The 18,943-nt window shown below is 44.7% G+C and overlaps 1 protein-coding gene across 1 annotated transcript in view; it reads left to right on the forward strand.

The window, feature by feature from the left end:
• The window catches only part of ADAM19 (ADAM metallopeptidase domain 19), an 83,797-nt gene that overhangs the window by 49,799 nt on the left and 15,055 nt on the right, over positions 1-18,943 (forward strand). Inside the window, exons 8-14 of the mRNA XM_025435441.3 lie at positions 3,180-3,251; positions 7,806-7,972; positions 9,881-9,965; positions 10,665-10,804; positions 12,499-12,676; positions 15,771-15,860; positions 18,470-18,665. Coding sequence (XP_025291226.1) covers positions 3,180-3,251; positions 7,806-7,972; positions 9,881-9,965; positions 10,665-10,804; positions 12,499-12,676; positions 15,771-15,860; positions 18,470-18,665 — 928 coding nt within the window. The remainder of the gene's footprint in view (positions 1-3,179; positions 3,252-7,805; positions 7,973-9,880; positions 9,966-10,664; positions 10,805-12,498; positions 12,677-15,770; positions 15,861-18,469; positions 18,666-18,943) is intronic.

Consider the following 18,943-nt stretch of genomic DNA (forward strand, 5'->3'; position numbering starts at 1 on the left):
TTTTTTTTAGCCACAGAATCTTTTGTTCAGATAAAGCTCCTGAGACCCCCACAGTTAAGTATATAGAAACCCCACTGCTCTAATGTAAAGGTTGGGTGATCCTCCTCTTCGGCCCTGCACTCTCCCCAGTGCAATCTTGCTGCAGGGTTCTAAGACTGGATGGGTGTGAAATTCTGGAAGCTGAAGAATTGGGGGTGGGTTAGGGATTGGGCATCTTCAATATCATGACCTTCAGGGCCACAGCAAAGCCCCAAGAGGAAGAGTGGCTCCCAAGGGGCCTCTAGGATTATGGTGTGGTTTAGGGCCATCTTCCTGTTCCAGAGGAGAGAGCCTCCAGCACCAGTCCCATAGGCATTGCTGACAGGGCGTGATTCGTGCAGCCTGTGGATCAGGAATGTGCTCATTTCTCAGGGTTCTGGGCTTTGAATGATTCACTGGTGGGGGTTGTAATCAGCCAGGCTGGGTTTGCAGGCTCACAAATCCTCACCTCCCCACACCCCCTCTCCCTGACTTTCTCTCCCAGTGGCCTCTCATCCTCTGCAGGCAGATATGTATTCCTGACAATTAATTAATCTAAGAGGTTGGGAAGAGAGAGAAGGGGAGGGCTGCCTTATCTGTGATTTATAACCTGGTGCTGAGATAGGCCAGGCTCCATCTCTGGGCTCTGAACCCGGTGCAGGGAGCAGAGCCGCCCAGAGAGTGAGTAATTAGAGTAAAAATGACCAAGTAGCTGCTCACTCCCTGAGCCTAGGTGGGAGAGCCTGGGCCAGTCCTCTGTTTATTCATTACTCAGGTGAAATGGGAAATCCAGGCAGGGAAGGAGCAAGATAGGATGTTGTAGGAGGATATAGGATAGTTGTAAAAACAGGCACGCAGAGTGCTGATATGTTCCAGAAAGAACGTGGGGTGGCTGGCAAAGCCCAGGTGATATTCCACGTTTTACTTCCCATGTCACCCTAGAAAGTATAAGGTTGATAGAGTTCTTTCTTTCGATCAGGGGTCTGCAAACTATATTTAGCCTCTGGCCAAAGCCAGCCCACCACATGTATTTGTAAATAGAGTTGTACTGGAACAAATGCTTCCTGCTGTGTGTATTGTCCATGGCTGCTTTGAGCTGCAGTGGCAGAGTGAGCAGAGGTGACACAGTATGTCTACAAAGCCTCAAATATTTACAATCTATTTATAGAAAGTTTGCTACCCCTGCTTGAGGCTCCTCTGGACAACATGGTATATTGTCCAGAGTATATTGTCCATCAGCAACAGTGGTATTATCAGGCAGTTGTTCAAAGATAGGATTAATATATTTGGAAAACAGTGAAATCTGACTCTGATGTTCTAATAAATATTCAATAAATGTTGCAACACTTTCTCTGCAGTGAGACCAATTTAGAAATTGGATCACTCTATTAAGAGAAACTTTAGGATTCACAAGTCATAGGTCCAAGTCTTGGGCTTTGCATTGAATTGAACTCTAGAAAGCAAGGGTGAAGTGAGATGATCCACAGTTCTGACAAGTGACAGTTCTGAGGAGGCCCAGGAAAGTCCAACAGCAATGGAAGAATAGAAGCGGCTGTTTTCTCCCCTGTATCATGGCCAGGACACACCCTCTTTCCAACACATATCTCAACATGTATTACCTGGCTGTTTTTTTTTTTTTTTTTTTTTAATATTCTTGCTTGGATGTTTTTGTGGGATGGGGTGGAGGAGTGATGTGAAGGGTTGGAATTGAAGTAACATATATACTGTGCACTAGGTAAGTCAGATAGGTACCCGGATTCTCTGTAACAATGGCCGCATACAGGACATGCCCATCATTTGCAAATTTAGGTTGCAATTGTAGCAGATTTTAGCTTTACACTGTGAAGCTTTCTTTCGTCATTGCAGCTGAAAGGGATCTGTTCCTTTTCAGGCAAGAATGATAAATATGATGCTATATACTGAAAAGTCTCCCTACCGGTACCCATGGCAGACATTTGTAATTGAGCCCAGCACCCTTTCCTGCTGAACCCCACACAGTCTCCAGAATTCTTCTCACTGTAGAAAGGACTGCCAATCAATCTGAGTGACATGCCAGATGAAGCCTGTTTGCCACAGTCTTAGGGTACTGATTGCCAGCACCATGTTTGTCATTGGCGTGGCCTCCCATTGCAGTTATTTATGTGTCCATTTTAATTGTGTATGCCTTAAATACAGAATCTGTCATTGTTGTTATTTCTGGCTCTCTCTTTTTTTAAAGATTATTTTAGAGAGAAGATAGAGCAAGCAGGGGGAGGGGGAGGGAGAGAGAGAATCCCAAGCAGACTCCTTGCTGAGCGCAGAGCCTGATGCGGGGCTTGATCTCACAATCCTGAGATCATGACCTTGAGTGGGAACCAAGAGTTGGAAGCTTAACCAACTGAGCCACCCAGGTGCCCCTCTCTTTCTGTTTTAATGTAAGGTCCTCTAGGCCAGTACCAGGATCTCACATACTAGTGCCAGGCATAATGCCTCGCACATGGTAGACATTCAGCAGTGATTTGATCAATGTTGATCAGTCGCATTTAGGGAGGCCTCATGAGCTCCCTGTAATGATGGCTTCATGTTGGAGTGATGGCCAAAGCAAGGACCAGATTGGTCCCACTTCTAAGCCCCAGTGAGAGTTTGCAGGAGACCTGATAATTTGGAGGACAGGAGAACAGGTTTGACTTCAAGGGCTAAAGGAAGAGACCTCAATTTACTGTACGACTATTATATGCCTACTGTGTGCCTGAGACTGAGCTGACAGCTGAAGATACCAAGATGAATGTGACCCAGGTTCTGCCCTCCCTGAGCTGACACTGTGGAGGGTGGGTATGTGAGGGGAGAAGAAATTGTATAAAAATTACTGCTTTAAGGGCAGCCCAGGTGGCTCAGTGGTTTAGCGCCGCCTTTAGCCCAGGGTCTGATCCTGAAGACCCGGGATGGAGTCCCACGTCAGGTTCCCTGCATGGAGCCTGCTTCTCCCTCTGCCTGTGTCTCTGCCTCTCTCTCTCTCTCTCTCATGAATAAATAAATAAAATCTTTAAAAACTAATAAAAATAAAAATAACTGCTTATAGAAGGTTGGAGAAAACAAAAGCTAATTGAAAGATAAGAAATGGGTCACAGGAGGGTCCAGGAAGGGGTTCTGGGGCCTCACCTAGCTCTGCTTGCTCCATTCAGTTTCAGAAGAATCGGCGAGACCAGGACGCCACCAAACACAAGCTCATGGAGATCGCCAATTACGTTGATAAGGTGAGACCAGGTGTGTACTTTGTGGGAAAGGTGCCAGCACCTTAGAGGGGCCACAGGACAGGAGATCACATGGTACCTCAGCTGCCTCATGGATTGCTTACCCCCCACAGTTTCTGAGAGGCAATAGCAGTGGCATAGAGGCTTAGGGTAGTCATGACAAAGCCCTCAACTATGTGACCTTAGCCAGCCAGGTAAGTTGTCTTCTTTGGGTTGCAGTTTTGTTTTGTTATGCTTTTAATTTACAAAGCAGAGGGGCTGGCTTAAATCAATGGCTTCAATGGTTTTGTTTTCCTGGTGGAACCCTTCTTTTAAATGAAATCTTATGCCAGTGTCTAATATAAAAGTCAGGTAATGACAAACTCTCTAAACTAAAGCAGGGGTGAGGATCCAGAGTGCTATCCTCTTGCTCCTTCTCCTCACCCTTGCCAATGGCTTCCAGGGAACCTAGGACACGGAAGAGCCCAGTTTAAGAATGCTTTAAGGTTCTCTAAGCTTCCTTCCAGGTAAAAAGCTCAACACTTTTTAGAAAGCGTACACTGTGAAGGTTTCTTTCATCATTGCAGCTGAAAGGGATCTATTCCTTTTCAGGCAAGAATGAGAAATATGAGGCTACATACTGAAAAGTCTCCTTACCGGTACCCATGGCAGACATTTGTAATTGAGCCCAGCACCCTTTCCTGCTGAACCCCACACAGTCTCAGAATTCTTCTCACTGTAGAAAGCACTGCCAGTCAATCTGAGTGACATGCCACTGAAGATGGTATCTTCTGCTCATGTGACCACATTTTCTGACTTAGGGGAAGATTGGGGTAGGTCAGCATGGGAAAGATACAGAGCCTTAAAAGTTGAATGGGTTGTTTTGGGCCAATCTATATAGTCTCCATCTGTAAAATGGTTCTAAAATTAGTTATCTCTTAGATTGTGTGAATAGCTAACTTTCCCAGATCAGGACCTTTTAATCATGCCATTAGGAAATACCCAAATTGTTGAATTTTACTAGAACAGGCTGGTCTAGGACTTGGAAATACTTTGCTTATATGAAAAAGGGTATTTTTTATACTACAAAATGCAGTAGAATAGATAACCTTAAATTACAGTACTCTCTTGATAGGCCAGTAGTAAATGGTTTTTAAAAGTTAGATTTTAATGTTTGGGGTCACGGGTCTCTTTGAGAATCTGAAAACAGGGATGCCTGGGTGGCTCAGCGGTTGGGCGTCTGCCTTCAGCTCAGGGCGTGATCCCGGGATCGGGGATTGAGTCCCACATCGGGCTTCTTGTGGGACGCCTGCTTCTGTGCCTGTGTCTCTGCCTCTCTCTCTGTGCCTCTCATGAATAAATAAATAAAATCTTAAAGAGAGAGAGAGAGAGAGAATCTGAAAACATTGTACAATTTCAGGGCACTCAGAGCACTTTTGATGCTTAACTCCAGGCCTATTAGGTATTCATGGTTCCCAGATCTAAAGGGGAAATTATTTTTTTCAAAACAGAAGATAAAGAAGAGAATTTAAATTTTTTTTTGCTGGATTTACCAGCAAACTTGGTAGTGTTCCGAAGTCATCAGATGGGAGAGTTAATGGTCTGTGTTTTTGTTTTGCCTTAGATGGCTCTGGAAACACTGGTCAGTGTTCAGTGGCAGGTGAAAGTCAAACATCAGCATTTCCTGGAAGGAAGGCCTCCAGGGACACAGCTCAGTTGTCTTTCTAGCTCTTAGTTCATTCAACAATAACATTTAAATGATCCTACATCCCAAACACTCAACATCTGGGAAAACAGAAAAAGCTTGTTTCCTGGGGGTATGTATACAGGAGGCAGACCCCGTTCTCACCATGTGACATCTATTGTTCTGGAGACCCAGCAGGTGGCAGACTTGGCTGGGCCTCCCCATTGTGAACTCTCCAGCTGGTCTGGGTGGTAGAACCAAGAGTGCCTATGAAAAATGGAAGCGAGAAGATACCATGGCCTGGCCCGTATTTGAAGCCCCTAGCCTTGCCTGGCTGGTCCCTTCTGGAGAGTAGTCTGAGTTTTCTCCTGAGCAGCTGATTTTAGTCACCCTGGCTAGGGTGAAAGAAGGCAAACCCAACTTCTCTGAGGCTTGCTGATCCAGCAGCTTGTAAAACTGGAAGGAGTGGCACTAATTTGCTGAACCATGAACCCAATCCAAAATGTTTTTCCTTAACTGTGAAAAAGCCAAGTTTTACATCCTTAAAAGCTCCCTCAGGCAGCAAGTTCAAACCCTTTATTCTCTGTAATGATTGACCTGGCACAAAACGGGAAAATGACTTTCCTTTGAAATCAACTGCTACTTCACTGAATCTGGAGCCCATCTTACACCACAACTTCTGGGGGGCAAGATGAGTCTCTGGATGTGTAATAGGCCAGCACTGAAGCAATGAGGGTCTTGAGTGGCTCTGGGGTCTGATCTGATAATCTGGGCCTTAATCCTGGCTCCACCATCCTCCTGCTAAGACTTTGGGCAAGTTACTGAACTTTTCTAAGCTTCCGTGCTTGGGACATAGAATGTGCTTGATAAACATTGATGTTACGATTGTTGTTTTTAGCAGCTGCAGTACCTGCCAGTTTTGGATTTAAGATGGTATCTTCTGCTCATGTGACCTAGATTTGCGTGCAATTTTTTTTTTTTTTCAGAGTAACTGCCTCAGTAATCTCTAGGGTAGGCCAAAGAATCCTTTGAACCTATGCCTTCCGTGGTACTTAGCTTTTTCTTTCTTTTAAAGGTTGTATTTATTTATTTATTTATTTATTTATTTATTTATTTATTTATGAGAGACAAAGAGAGAGAGGCAGAGGCACAGGCAGAGGGAGAAGAAATTTTTTTTTTATCGTATTTGATAGCAGCTTTTTTTTATTGGTTACAAAACCTAAGCCCATATACAAAATTAGGAACACATTTAGATGCCTCTTTTGAAAGAATGTTTTAGTCTTTTTTAACTGAGTTTAAAAAAAATAAAAACAATGCAATTTTTCAACACTGTTCTGAAAACTTAAAAGTGCAGCAATATACTTAGTTTCCTTTGTCTACGAAATGGCGCAATTCCAATTCCAAACTGATAAGGTCACAACAAATTGAATCAAGCAAATGCACACATATGTCTGCACTACTTGATGCTAATGTTCACTTATGTTGTTAGTTCGCACTTAAAACACAAGAGGAAATAGGAATCGGCACAGTAGAGGCCCAATTTAATCTCAATGTGTGCAAAATTTAAAAGGTAACTGTAAGGAGTATGGAGGGTCCAGAAGAAACTAACCTGGAAGGGGTACAATTCACAATATCAAGAAGATTTGGACTTTAAGGGTTTCACCGAAGTTTGTGACCTTAATTAGCTTTGACTTTGTTATTCCTACTTTTAGTGAACACCACACAGTTTCAAAAATTTCGACTACAGTGTCTGAACAGGATGCAGTTACCATATGAAGCTTTAACTCAAAATTTGGATAAAGAAAAAAAGGCACAATGAACTTCAACTCAATTTTATGTGCACAAGAGTTGAAAAATCTGAGCCACCTTAAAGAGAAATTGATTCTAAAATTTACAAAACCTATAAATAATCAGAGGCCAAACCACTATATTAAAACAGATTCTCTAGCAAGTAAAAATCTTGCAGTTTAAACATACGCTTGTATCCATTTCAGATACAAGACAAAACTCACTCTTTAAAGTGGCTCCACCTTGGCAGATACGTATATTTGTAATGGGACTCATCCCAGGATCCTGAGAACACACCCTGAGCTGAAGACAGATGCTCAACCACTGAGCCACCCAGGTGCCCCCAGTAGTACTTTGCTTTAAAGAAAACGCTCTTCCTGTTTATATGTGCACGAGGTGAAACATACCACATCACAAACACCAGGTGTAGCTCTACTCTGAAGGAACCTGGGAGTCAGGTCTCATTTATAGAATTTCAGGATCTCTGGTTTGGACAGAACTCTAAACGGTATCTGGGACCTTCGCAGTCTCATGCTGGCCACCTGTTTGTGGCCTTTGTGACAAAGCCCAAACAGCTCCAGTGACAGGAAAGGAAACTTTCAAGAATAAGTGTATCTAGCTACTTGTATATTATGTATACCCATTTACTCCAAAATGAGTGGGAGACCTCACACAAAAATGCATCTCTGTACAATTTGGTATCTCCATACAGCGAAATACCATTTAGCAATACAAATAATGACAGACATAGACCATGAGATGGATGAATCTCAAAAATATGCTAAGTGAAGGAAGCCAGAAACAAAGACTACATATTCTGTAATTCTGGTAATTCTGGTTATAGGAACCGCCTAAACCTCCATCTCAGGCTTCTTTCCTCTAAGCTTAATGACCCATCTCTGGCACCAGAACGTTGTGTATCTTTCTCAGCATCTCATTGATTCCTTCTGAAAAACGTGAACAGCAGCCCCTATTGCCTCCATGCCCTTCGAGGAATGTACAGGAGAGAAATCCGGCCCCTGTTCCAAGTGCTGAGGCTAGGGAGGGGCATATAAATCTCCTGGTGTTGACAGATGATGCTGTGGCATTCGTGTGTGCTTTTTCAGTTTTACCGATCCTTGAACATCCGGATTGCCCTCGTGGGCTTGGAAGTATGGACTCACGGGAATATGTGTGAAGTTTCCGAGAACCCCTACTCTACTCTATGGTCATTTCTCAGTTGGAGGCGCAAGCTGCTCACCCAGAAGAACCATGACAACGCACAGTTAATCACGTAAGTGGCCTCTTTCCATGTGCATTTCCTCGGGCCTGGCTGCACAGCCCCTGCCTGCAGTGCGGGTGCTGTGTTGTCCGCCGCCCTCCCCCAGTGCTGAGAGTGGGTGGTACTAGCCATCCTGCCTCTCTGGTCTAAATAATCACTTACTTCTCAGATGTGTGCTCTGCCCCCAGTACACCCAGGAAAATATCAAAACCCTAAGAGTCTTAACAACCCCAAGAAGTGTTTATGATCTAGGTGAGAAAATTAGACTTAGGCCATGTTCAGGTGAACCTCTGAAACAGTTGGGTGTATATCAGGAAGTGGCTGACTGTTGGGGGCTGCCATCAAACAGACTTTCTAGGGGGCTCATTTGGGTCTTCCTGGTGCTTTATTTTAGTAGGCATGGTAATTTCCCAAAGCAGTAGCAGAAGAGAGGCTTCCTTAGGTTGCCCTTCACGTTGTTCCTGGGGGCTCAGGGCTGAGACCCTGAACCAGTTCCAGTGGCAGATAGTGTAGGAACCGTGCGTTTGGTGGGAGGGAGACATTGGGGGGTGGAGGGTGTTGTGCTGGAATTTCTTCAGTCCTGGAGAGAAATGAACAGATAGTGTTGGGAATCATGGTGGCACATGAGACCCCCCAGGGGAGGGGTGTACATTTGATGTTTTTAGTGTTGACTTCCAATGGTATTCTGAGACAGTTGTAGCAAAAGGCACAGACATAGCAAGGCTATTTTCCTTTTGCTCCCTAAAAATATCTCTCTGAATCAATAATCATTTGTTCACTCTTAAAAAGAAATGGGGAAATAAATGTACCCAAACTCTGGCTGTGGTTATTTCACAATGGAACCTTCACCTAGGAAGTTTTTGGGTTTTGCTTGAATTTGCAAAGCTTGGTTGGTGTCCTGCTTTGGGCAAGACCTTGAATCCAGGTGTCCAGTAGGACTTCCTCAGGGCCATGTCTAAGTTTATAAGATAACCTGTGGGGCTTCATAGAGATTTGCATATGTTTTATGTGTTCTTTTGCAGATTTTTTTCTCTAAAGAACAATCTGCCTTCAATTCAGCAAACATTTATTGAGTGCCCTCTGTGTGTCAGATTCTATGCTAAGTTCTGGTGACACCCAAATAAATAAGGTCATCTTGGCTCTCAAACATCTCATGGTCTAGATGAGAAGATAAACATGGAGATACGAAAGCACCACATAATGAATTTCCATGTGGAGCCTTTAAATAAATTCCATGTTTGTGGCATGCCTGAGAATACTGGTGTTTTATTCATTCCCTCTCCCCTGTCCTGGATGGATACAGCTGAGAGAGGGATGCATTGTACTGGAGGAATGTAGCTGGCTGTTGGCAGATTTGCCTCACAATTGCAAAACAGAGGCAGAAACAGCTCATCTTTGCACCCAGCTGCACTTTGTGAGGCTCTTGATGGGACACATCTGTTTCCTTGGCCCCAGGGTGATGAGGAAATGAAGCATCAGCCCCCACAGCTGCTGCCCAATCCCCCCACCGCATACCCATACACATACCATAGAGCCAGGGATATGGCAATGGGACCCTGGCAGCTGACAGAAGTGCTCATGAGTCATATTAGCATCAGGACCTGTGCCACTCTTTCCTCAGCTCCTCCCCTTGACCTTTTCCTCTGCAGCAGGAATGGGATGCAGCTTTGTGAGCCCTGCCCATTTCCTTCCAGGGAACGGGGCTCTGGGCATATTGTGGGAAAAAGTGACCTTTTGCTCCCTCCATTTCTCTGAAGCAGTGAGAGAGTAGGTGAGAGGTGTGGTGACCTGGAAGTTGTCCAACTGGCCTAGAATACCGGGGTTTCTCTCCTTGGGAATGATCTGGCAATGTCAGCAGGGCCAAGGAACGCCATGAGGGCTGTCCACTCCTGAGTGACCTTCTCTTGTTCCTTCCTGCAGGGGCATGTCTTTCCATGGCACCACCATCGGGCTGGCCCCCCTCATGGCCATGTGCTCCGTGTACCAGTCTGGAGGAGTCAACATGGTGAGTCTCAGCCAATATGTTGATGCTGCAGAAGGCAGAAAACTGCCTCATGGGACAGGAGGAAAAAATGTGGAAAAAAATGTTTATATTTATTATTGTGGGGGAGAAAAAAAAAGCTTGACATCAAGTAGGGCAGTTGTTTAAAATGAAGTCATTAAGTTCTAAGAGATGGAGGTACCCAGGGGTGAATTTTCATTTCTTTATAGTTCATCCCCAATTTTCAAGCTCAGGAGAACCCTGGAAGTGATTACATTACATCTAGTGATGTCAGCTAGGTCTCTTGTGTTCCAAACCAGGGGCTGGAGAACATACAGTAGATAATAGAGATAAAAATTATTTTTTAATCCTCAGTTTTGTGTTTTTATGCATGTTATTATGAAACAATTGCTTGTCTCAAAGTCATGGTTAGGAAATTACTGCCTTCTTTTGAAATTCTCTCTGGCTTGGTGGGACTGTTTTGACTATCCATTTCTAACCTGTGAAGTAGATGGAGGCCTGCTCTCCATCTGTTTGTTCACCCCTTTATCTACCCTATATTCATCCACAGATGTAGCATGACAGTTAAAGCACAGGCTTTCATCACCGAGCCTGATGTGCTGTTCATGGAATCAGTGGACAGCTGTGAGGCCTGGCTAAGAAAAGACAGAAACAGGGAGTATGGAGAGCTGCCCTCTTGACTCTAACTCTCTCCTTGGGCAGGACCACTCTGAGAATGCCATTGGTGTGGCTGCCACCATGGCCCATGAGATGGGCCACAACTTCGGCATGAGCCACGATTCTGCAGAATGCTGCTCAGCCAGCGCAGCTGATGGCGGGTGCATCATGGCAGCTGCCACTGGGTGAGTCAAGCGCCATGACAAGGAGAGCAGAACATTTGAGGACAGTATAACCCAAGTGTTCCTCCCAGTTGGCCCTAGGAGCCTCTGTTATACCTCTTGCAGGGGCCATGGAGGGAAATGCAGTTTACAACAAAGAAATTGAAAGAGAACTAAGAAAGCAAATGTGTGCAAGGAACATTAGGTTTGTAGCAGGTACTTTGGTGCTGGTGGAACCCTAGATATACTTGATTTCTGTCATAGAGTTCTCAGCTATAAAATTGGCCTGACCGCATGTTTCTTTTTCATTTCTTGAATTTTTGAAGAGGACCTATGTTGAATAGCCCCAACCCTTCAATCTCTCCGTCCCAAGGAAATTTGGTCAGTGCTGATTCAAGATTCTGATGTAGCCTACCCAACAAGGAAAAGGGAGGGGAGCATCCATGCCTGCATAGTGACCCCTCCAGGAATTTACAGGTTGCATTTACCATGAGGATAAGAACAAGCCAGCTACATCTCCCTGTATTTGTGAGGATTTTTTTTTAACCAGAGCCTTTGAAAGAGAAACAGCCACAACTCTTAATATTTAGTATCTGGACTCATACAGCAGAGAACATTGGGTTCTCCCAAGACCTGAGTTGCTCTTTTGAAGGCATCATGGTGGGAGTTTGTGTTCCCTTTACCCCAGACCATTAGAGCCTACTTATGGTTCTTAGGGAATGGTATTTCAGTGTCTTTAAGAGGAAATGCACTTTTCTTGGAGTTCCATCATCCGGTGTTTTCCATTGCTTCTTGGCTGTGACATACAAAGGATGATGTTGACGTGCAGGATGCAGCTCCATGGGTCATGTTCAAATCCCTAAGAGCTTACCATGAAGTCCATCCCTTTCTCTCTCAATCTAAAAAGCATATTTATAGTCCTGTGGTTGAGAGTTATATTAATTACTACACAATTTTGTTTTTAAACTAGAGGCAAATATAAACTACTAAAGTAGTTTAAAAATTGTTGGCCACAAATTCCTGGTGACAGAGCTGACAACTGAAGGGAAACCTCCAGTGTATAACTTTTAGTTGGTTTAGAACAGGATAACTCTTCCTTTATAGACCCAAATTGTGGTACTGACCTGCTGCTAGAGAATATATGACTTCTGATTCTTTTTTTCCAATAGCAGGACCCAGGACCTTTCATAATCTGGTGATGAAACTATGCATTTGTGAATTGCTGGTTGAGTTTGGAGTGCTGTCTGCATCCTTAGAATAGAGGTCATAAGATCACTGGCCCAATGAAAAAAATTAAACCCATGATCTTGGCTTTTTTTGGCTTGGTCTTCAGTTCCAAGAAAATCTCCATCTGATAAAAGCTTCAGGAAAAGTTTGGGTTGGCTAGTATTTTATTCAGCTCTAAGACTCAGGAAACCTATTGTAACATATTCATAACCCTTTATTTATTGCAACCTCTTCCTACAAAGGGAAGAAACTGCTGCTTCTGATTCTCAGACACCTCCTTGCACAGTGAGGGGAAAAAAGAACATTATGGGGTGGTTAGAAAGAATTGTAAGAGAATGTATCAGCGATGTTCTAAGAGGACAGAATGTGTGTGCGTGAGACGGTGGGGGTCTGAGTCTAGGTGGAATCAGCATCATAGGCAGCAGGATTAAGACTATTCTGGCTGCTTGCTGCTCAGATTCCCAATCAACTCCAGCCTTATTCTCTGCCAGGCATCCCTTTCCAAGAGTGTTCAATGGATGCAACAGGAAGGAGCTGGACAGGTATCTGCAGTCAGGCGGTGGGATGTGTCTCTCCAACATGCCAGACACCAGGACGCTGTATGGAGGCCGGAGGTGTGGAAACGGTTACCTGGAAGATGGGGAAGAATGTGACTGTGGGGAGGAAGAGGTAAGGTGGCATGGTAGTGCTAGCAGGAAGGGAAGATTGTGCACTGGTTTCAAATCTTAAAGTCAAAGAGAATGCCACCGAACACTTCTGAGTCTTAGGCATTTCCCACATTCACTTGGCTATTAAAGACCCCGTCACCAAACAGATGTGGACCATTTTTGCAGACCCTCTCAGTTTTAGGTTGGCACTGTTGGTGTCCAGGTCAGGGTGGGATTCTCCTTGTGAGTGTCTGGTCTAACCAAAGCCTATAATCTCCTCCCCAGGGCAGTTACAGATGGCCTTCCTTGTCCTCCAGCTCCACTGATATTTTTTTCAATGCCACACAGCTGGATATATGAACTTGAACCTGGGCCCTAAGGATGCTTAAAATAATAAGCTTATGCTACTTGGCCTAGAGAAGAGATGATTGAAAGAGGATGTAGGAAATACTGTTAGGTCTGGAAAGGGCTGCTGCAGGAAGAAGGAACAGAACTGTTTGTGTGCAAGCTGTTTCCTCCTTCTCTTCAGAATGAGTGGTGGGCATGCAGCATGGTGCTGTCATTTTTGACAGATGTGTGTTATTTTTTGCAAAAAAGCGGAACTGGATAGTTTCATGTCTATTTTCTGGAGGATAAGATATGCACGTTAACATATGCAAAACAGTAAATTGTGGAAGGGGAGGCTGAGGGTGTGTGTAAGACTATTTGATTTTATAACCTTCCCTATGGTTTGATTTTTGTTTTTTAGTTTTGCATGGTTTTAGAGAGAGAGAGAGAGAGAGCAGAGGTGGAGCTTGGTGAGAGGGAGAGAGAGTATCTTAAGCAGACTCCACACTCAGTGCACAGCCTGACTCGGGGCTCAATCTCACGACACTGAGATCATGACCTGAACCAAAGTCAAAGTCAGATGCTCAACTGACTGAGCAACCAAGCACCCCTGATTTTTGTCTTTAATGTCAGCACATAACTTTCATAATAAAATAAAAACTAGTTAGAGGCTCTGCCATCCCCACCACCATGAGTTCAGAGAGATCAGTCCAGACCCATCAGAAAGGAGGGAGTTGTCCGTCTTACCATGGAGAGTCTAGTGGAGTTGAGGAGCAATCCACAAGTGGGCTCAGCCAGTTGGCTTATGTTCAGCACATATTTACTGAGTGTGGGGCACTATGTTGGGTGCTAGGGATAGGATGGATAGCAAAAATAGACATGGTTCCTGTCCTTGTGGAGCATATCATCTACTGGGGGAAACACATTGACCAAATAATTACAAAAGTATATGAGTATGATCTGTGGTAAAGGTTTAGGAAGGCCAGTGATATTGTGCTGTGAGCATTTGCAGTATGAGAAGAGCTGCTCTACTCAGGTGGGAGTGTGACTTCTGATCCCATATCCAAAGGCTAAGTTAGGAGTTACTGAGGAGCACAAGAAGAGAAAGCACATTTCAGCGAGAGGAGGAACTATGCCCTGAAGTGGGAAGGAACACGGTCTGCCTGGAGCCTGGGATAGTGGGAGACTAATGGACGGAAAGTATCCTTTTCCTTCTCTTACGGGAAACAAGTGGATGGGCATCATAGTCAGGCATGTAATGTGTCCCTCCAACACGCTAGACCCGGACAGTTAGGGTTATGATATGGTTCATTAGCATGGGACAGTCCCCAAGCAGACATGGCTTGAATTCAGGTGCAGCACTTGCTGGGTGTGTACCTTGACCAGCATAGGACTTATTTGAGCTCCATTTCCCCATCTGTGAAATGGGAATAATCCTGCCTCACAAGGCTGTGATGGACCTATGCATGGAGCCTGCCTGGCGCATTGTCAAGAAATGGTTTGGGATAGATAGGCCTATGAATATAGTAGGGGTGTGATAAGGACACTTGGGGTCATTGGGGTGTCTCATCATCTTTTAGAGATTTTGTTTATTTGAGAGAAAATGAGCAAGAAAGGGAGAGAAAGAAAGCAAGAACACGAGTGGGGGGAACAACAAAGGGACAGAAGCAGACTCCTCACCGAGCAGGGAGTTTGATGCAGGGCTTGGTCCCAGGACCCTGAGATCATGACCTGAGCCTAAGGCAGAAGTTTAACTGACTGGACCATCCAGGTGCCCCTCATCATCTTTTAAATTTCATGCTGTACATCAGCAAATCAGGACCCATAAGGCAAGAAGGAAGAGAGGAGAGCATGGAACCCCTAAAGACCTTCTGTTTCAGAAAGGTCCAAGCCAGTGAAGAGTGAGGAAGAGCAACCGATGGGGAGAGCAGTCTAAGGAACTGTGTTCAGTTGGGAGGCTCACCCAGCTGTCTTGGGTGGCTCAGTCAGTTGAGCATCTACCTTCAGCTAGTTAGTATGATCTGTGGTAAAGGTTTAGGAAGGCCATGGCTCGGGCCATGATCTCAGGGCCCTGGGATCGAGTCCTGCATCGGACTCCCTGCTGGACGGGGAGCCTGCTTCTCCCTTTCCCTCTGCCTGCTGCTCTGCCTGCTTGTGTGCTCTCCTTCTCTGTCAAATAAATAAATAAAATCTTTAAAACAAAAAACTGTGTTCAGACCTTATTGCAGCATAGCTTTTGCTTTTGATGGCCTTTTCTTATGGGATAAGAGGCCTGGGGCTGTGAGGGCAAGAAGGGCAGCAGTAGAAGACAGGGTCTCTGGACATTCTATTGGGAATGAGAAAAATAAATCCCAGAATTCCTATATAGTATAATATTATGCTAAAAATCGTGTTTTGGAAGAACACAAGACTGCAGGGGCAAATGTACATATTATATTACATTAAAAAGCAGTATGGATACTATCATTTTGTAAACTAAACATGTATCTATATGTGAAGAGGACAATGCCTGGTAAATATTCACAATCAAAATGTAGTTGTGTCTGTGTTGTGATGTTGCTGGCGATTGTGCATTTATGTATTTTTGGTGATAAATATACATTACCTTCATTATAAACCTATAAAATGAAATTTTTGGTAAAAATTTTCTAGGGAGCCTGGGCCCCAAGGGCATGGGGGGCAGGGCTGGGGAAATGTGGGATGTGGATGAAGGGCTTCACTCCACCCCAACTCCTGTCTCCCTGCTCTGCTGCCCCAGAGGCTCATGGACATTCCCTCTGCTTCTGCAGGAATGTAATAACCCGTGCTGCAATGCCTCCAACTGCACCCTGAGAGAAGGGGCGGAATGTGCCCATGGAGCCTGCTGTCACCAGTGTAAGGTAAGAGGCCCTTTGCCCACCCCGCCCCGCAGAGCTCCAGCGTTCTGACCTGACAGCCCAGTGTTCTGCTGGGGGCTGATGGTCAGGATTCAGCCTCCATCCCAGGGAAGGGATGGCATCAAAGTTTCAGAAACATGGATCTGGGCTGGCCCCTGGGATGAAGTTTACTATTTTCTATACCATGCCTCCTGGCTTCAAATCATCCCAGAGGGCTGTGCATACTGGAAGATGGAAGACTTAAAAAAAAAAAAAAAAAAGGGTATCCAGAGAGAGTAGGCTTGATTTTATTTGGAGATCATAATAATCATCATAAAAATTTTGGTTAATATTAATGGACTTAGTAGATGGCAGGCACTATGCAGGGAATTTTATATATATTGTCTCATTCAAGCCTCACAAAAGTCCCATGAAATGTATATTAATATCCTCAATTTAAGATGAGTAAACTGCAGTTCAGAGGGGATAAGTGGCTTATCCCAGGTCACACAGCAAGAGGGGGCTGAACCACATTTTTCTACCCCTGGAGCCTACACTCCTGATGTGGAAAATACTGCTACTAATCTTACTATATCTTTATAGTCTCTTATCTATAATTCTGAAATTCAGAAAATTCTAAGAACTGGGAAAAAAGTTTCTTAACTCTTCTGGTAGCAAATTTTACCTGAATTGACATAATTATGGTCTTTAAAACACACACACACACTTAAAGTGAATATTTCTATTTTGTTGTAGAAAAATTAATGTGTTTGTTAATAAAGTATAATCCCAGGTGTTGCTGGGGGGGTCATATAATAAATATACCTATATAACATGTGAATGTATATACACACCTGTGTGTATGTATACATGTGTGACGTCTGCTTTCTGAAACCTGAAAAGTTGGAGCCCATTGGCCCCAAAGTTTTGGATGAGAATTGTGGACCTGTGCTTCCACCTAGCACTTGCTGAGTGAGTGCTCTTTACGAGCTAGGTAACTGTTGAAGTGCTCTATTTGAATACAGTCCTTGTAACAATCCCTTGAGAAAGTTATTATCCCATTTATTCCGTGCCATCCCAGAGAGATTCAATAGCTGCCCCAGGCTCCACTGCTGGTTAAGAAGCTAGGATCTGAACCCAGGCACACTGGCTCCAGGTGTGTCCTCTCTACCTCTATCCTCCTTCGTGATAGAGATGTGTCCTGAGTCTTCCTCCTCCACACAGGGCCACCGGCAACAAGAGGCTCTATCTATCATCTATCTAAAAATTTTTTTATTTATTCATGAGAGATGCAGAGAGAGAGACAGATACATAGGCAGAGGGAGAAGCAGGCTCCCTGTAGGGAGCCTGATGCAGGACTCAATCCCAGGACCCTGGGAACATGACCTGAGCCAAAGGCAGATGCTCAACCACTGAGCCACCCAAGCGCCCCTACTCCATGCTTTTAGCAAGCTGCTCAGCATGGCCTGTTCTCTGCCTTCTCTCCTAGGAAAGCCCTGCGGGTGGTGTGGGGTCACCTGGGAGGAGGGAAGAGGAGGGCACTGTTCTCAGATGTAGCTTTTCTTATGGGGAAACTCACCATTTGATTTGACTCTAGGGTTGACTTGGCATCTCCTCATGGAGTTGTGTTGGTTGGTTGGAGGAGGGAGTCCTTTGAGGCTTGGACCATGGCCTGAGAATAAGCATGGACAATGTCCACTCAGTTCAAGTCTCAGAAAGGATTTTCTGGAGAGAAGTGTGTGCAGAAACATGAAGCTTGGAGTCTGAGACCTTCATTTCAAGCCCTGGTAGTGCAATTTGGGGCAGCATAGTAACCATCTTAGTGTAGGTTCCTTATTTGTAAAATGGGGTGGTCAGTAACACTGACCACTCAGTGAGACTGGAAGATTCAAATGGCAAACTTAGTCTTTATCATTGCCATGGCTGTGCTATTGATCAGGTTATTTGGTTATTTTATCTCCAGAAAGAGGCAAATAACGGCTTCTGCCTCATGGATATTGTGAAGCTCACATGGGATCAATATGTGTAACTTAGTCCAGTGCTTGGCTCAGTAACGGGAGTATATTATTGCTGAAATGCTTTGTAAATTCAGAGGTGATGTGTGAATACTAGTTTACACACATTTGTGTGTATATATTAGGGGGCCTGGCTCTTCCACCACTTACTGACCACCAGACTTTTGGGACCTTGCTTAACCTCCTCTGCCTCAGGTCTCATCATCTGTAAAACAGGGATAATTATATTACCTAGGACTCTCATGAAAAGTGAATGAGGTAATATTGGTACCAGGCACTAAAGTGGGGGCTTCACAAAAGTAGCCATGATTACTAAAACACTTAGTAAACTGTAAATTGTTGCGTAAATTGTTGCATAAATATTATTCTTACTTACTTCTTCAAACTGCTGAGAAGAGGAAATGAGTTAACATTTGTGAAAAAACACCTTGAAAACCTCTAAGTCATTATTCATATTAGAAGGCTGATGATGGTTTAAGTTAATGAGGTCATGCCAAAGACGGTCTCTGGAACAATGGAAATGGGAAAACTCTCACGAGAGTGATGCTCACAAGTTCTTTGCTGGAAGAATTGAGGGCATTTGAGACATTGACTGTTTTTCCCGTCTGGTTCATTCAGCTGCTGGCCCCTGGGACCCTGTGCCGTGAGCAGGCACGGCAGTGTGACCTCCCAGAATTCTGCACGGGCAAGTCTCCCCATTGCCCCACCAACTTCTACCAGATGGACGGCACCCCCTGTGAGGGTGGCCAGGCCTACTGCTACAATGGCATGTGCCTCACCTACCAGGAACAGTGCCAGCAGCTCTGGGGTCCTGGTAAGGCACCTCCTACAGAATGGCCCTCCTCCCACCCCACTACTTCCAAGCCAGCCCTCCACTCCGTCAGGCCCCCGACGTAGCTTAGATCCTTGACTTCAACATGGCCTCTCTAGATACTCCCTGTCTCCCTCCCCTTGACTCAGAGTAGACTTTCAGAGAGAGAGAGAGACAGTGAACAGTGTCCTTCCCAAGGTCCTTGATGTTTTAAATTCCCAGAGTGGGTGAATAGAGAATAATCATCCAGCAGAAAGATGGGCAGAGCATAGGAACAGAAA

Source organism: Canis lupus, chromosome 4 (assembly GCF_003254725.2).
Source record: "Canis lupus dingo isolate Sandy chromosome 4, ASM325472v2, whole genome shotgun sequence".
Taxonomy (NCBI): domain Eukaryota; kingdom Metazoa; phylum Chordata; class Mammalia; order Carnivora; family Canidae; genus Canis; species Canis lupus.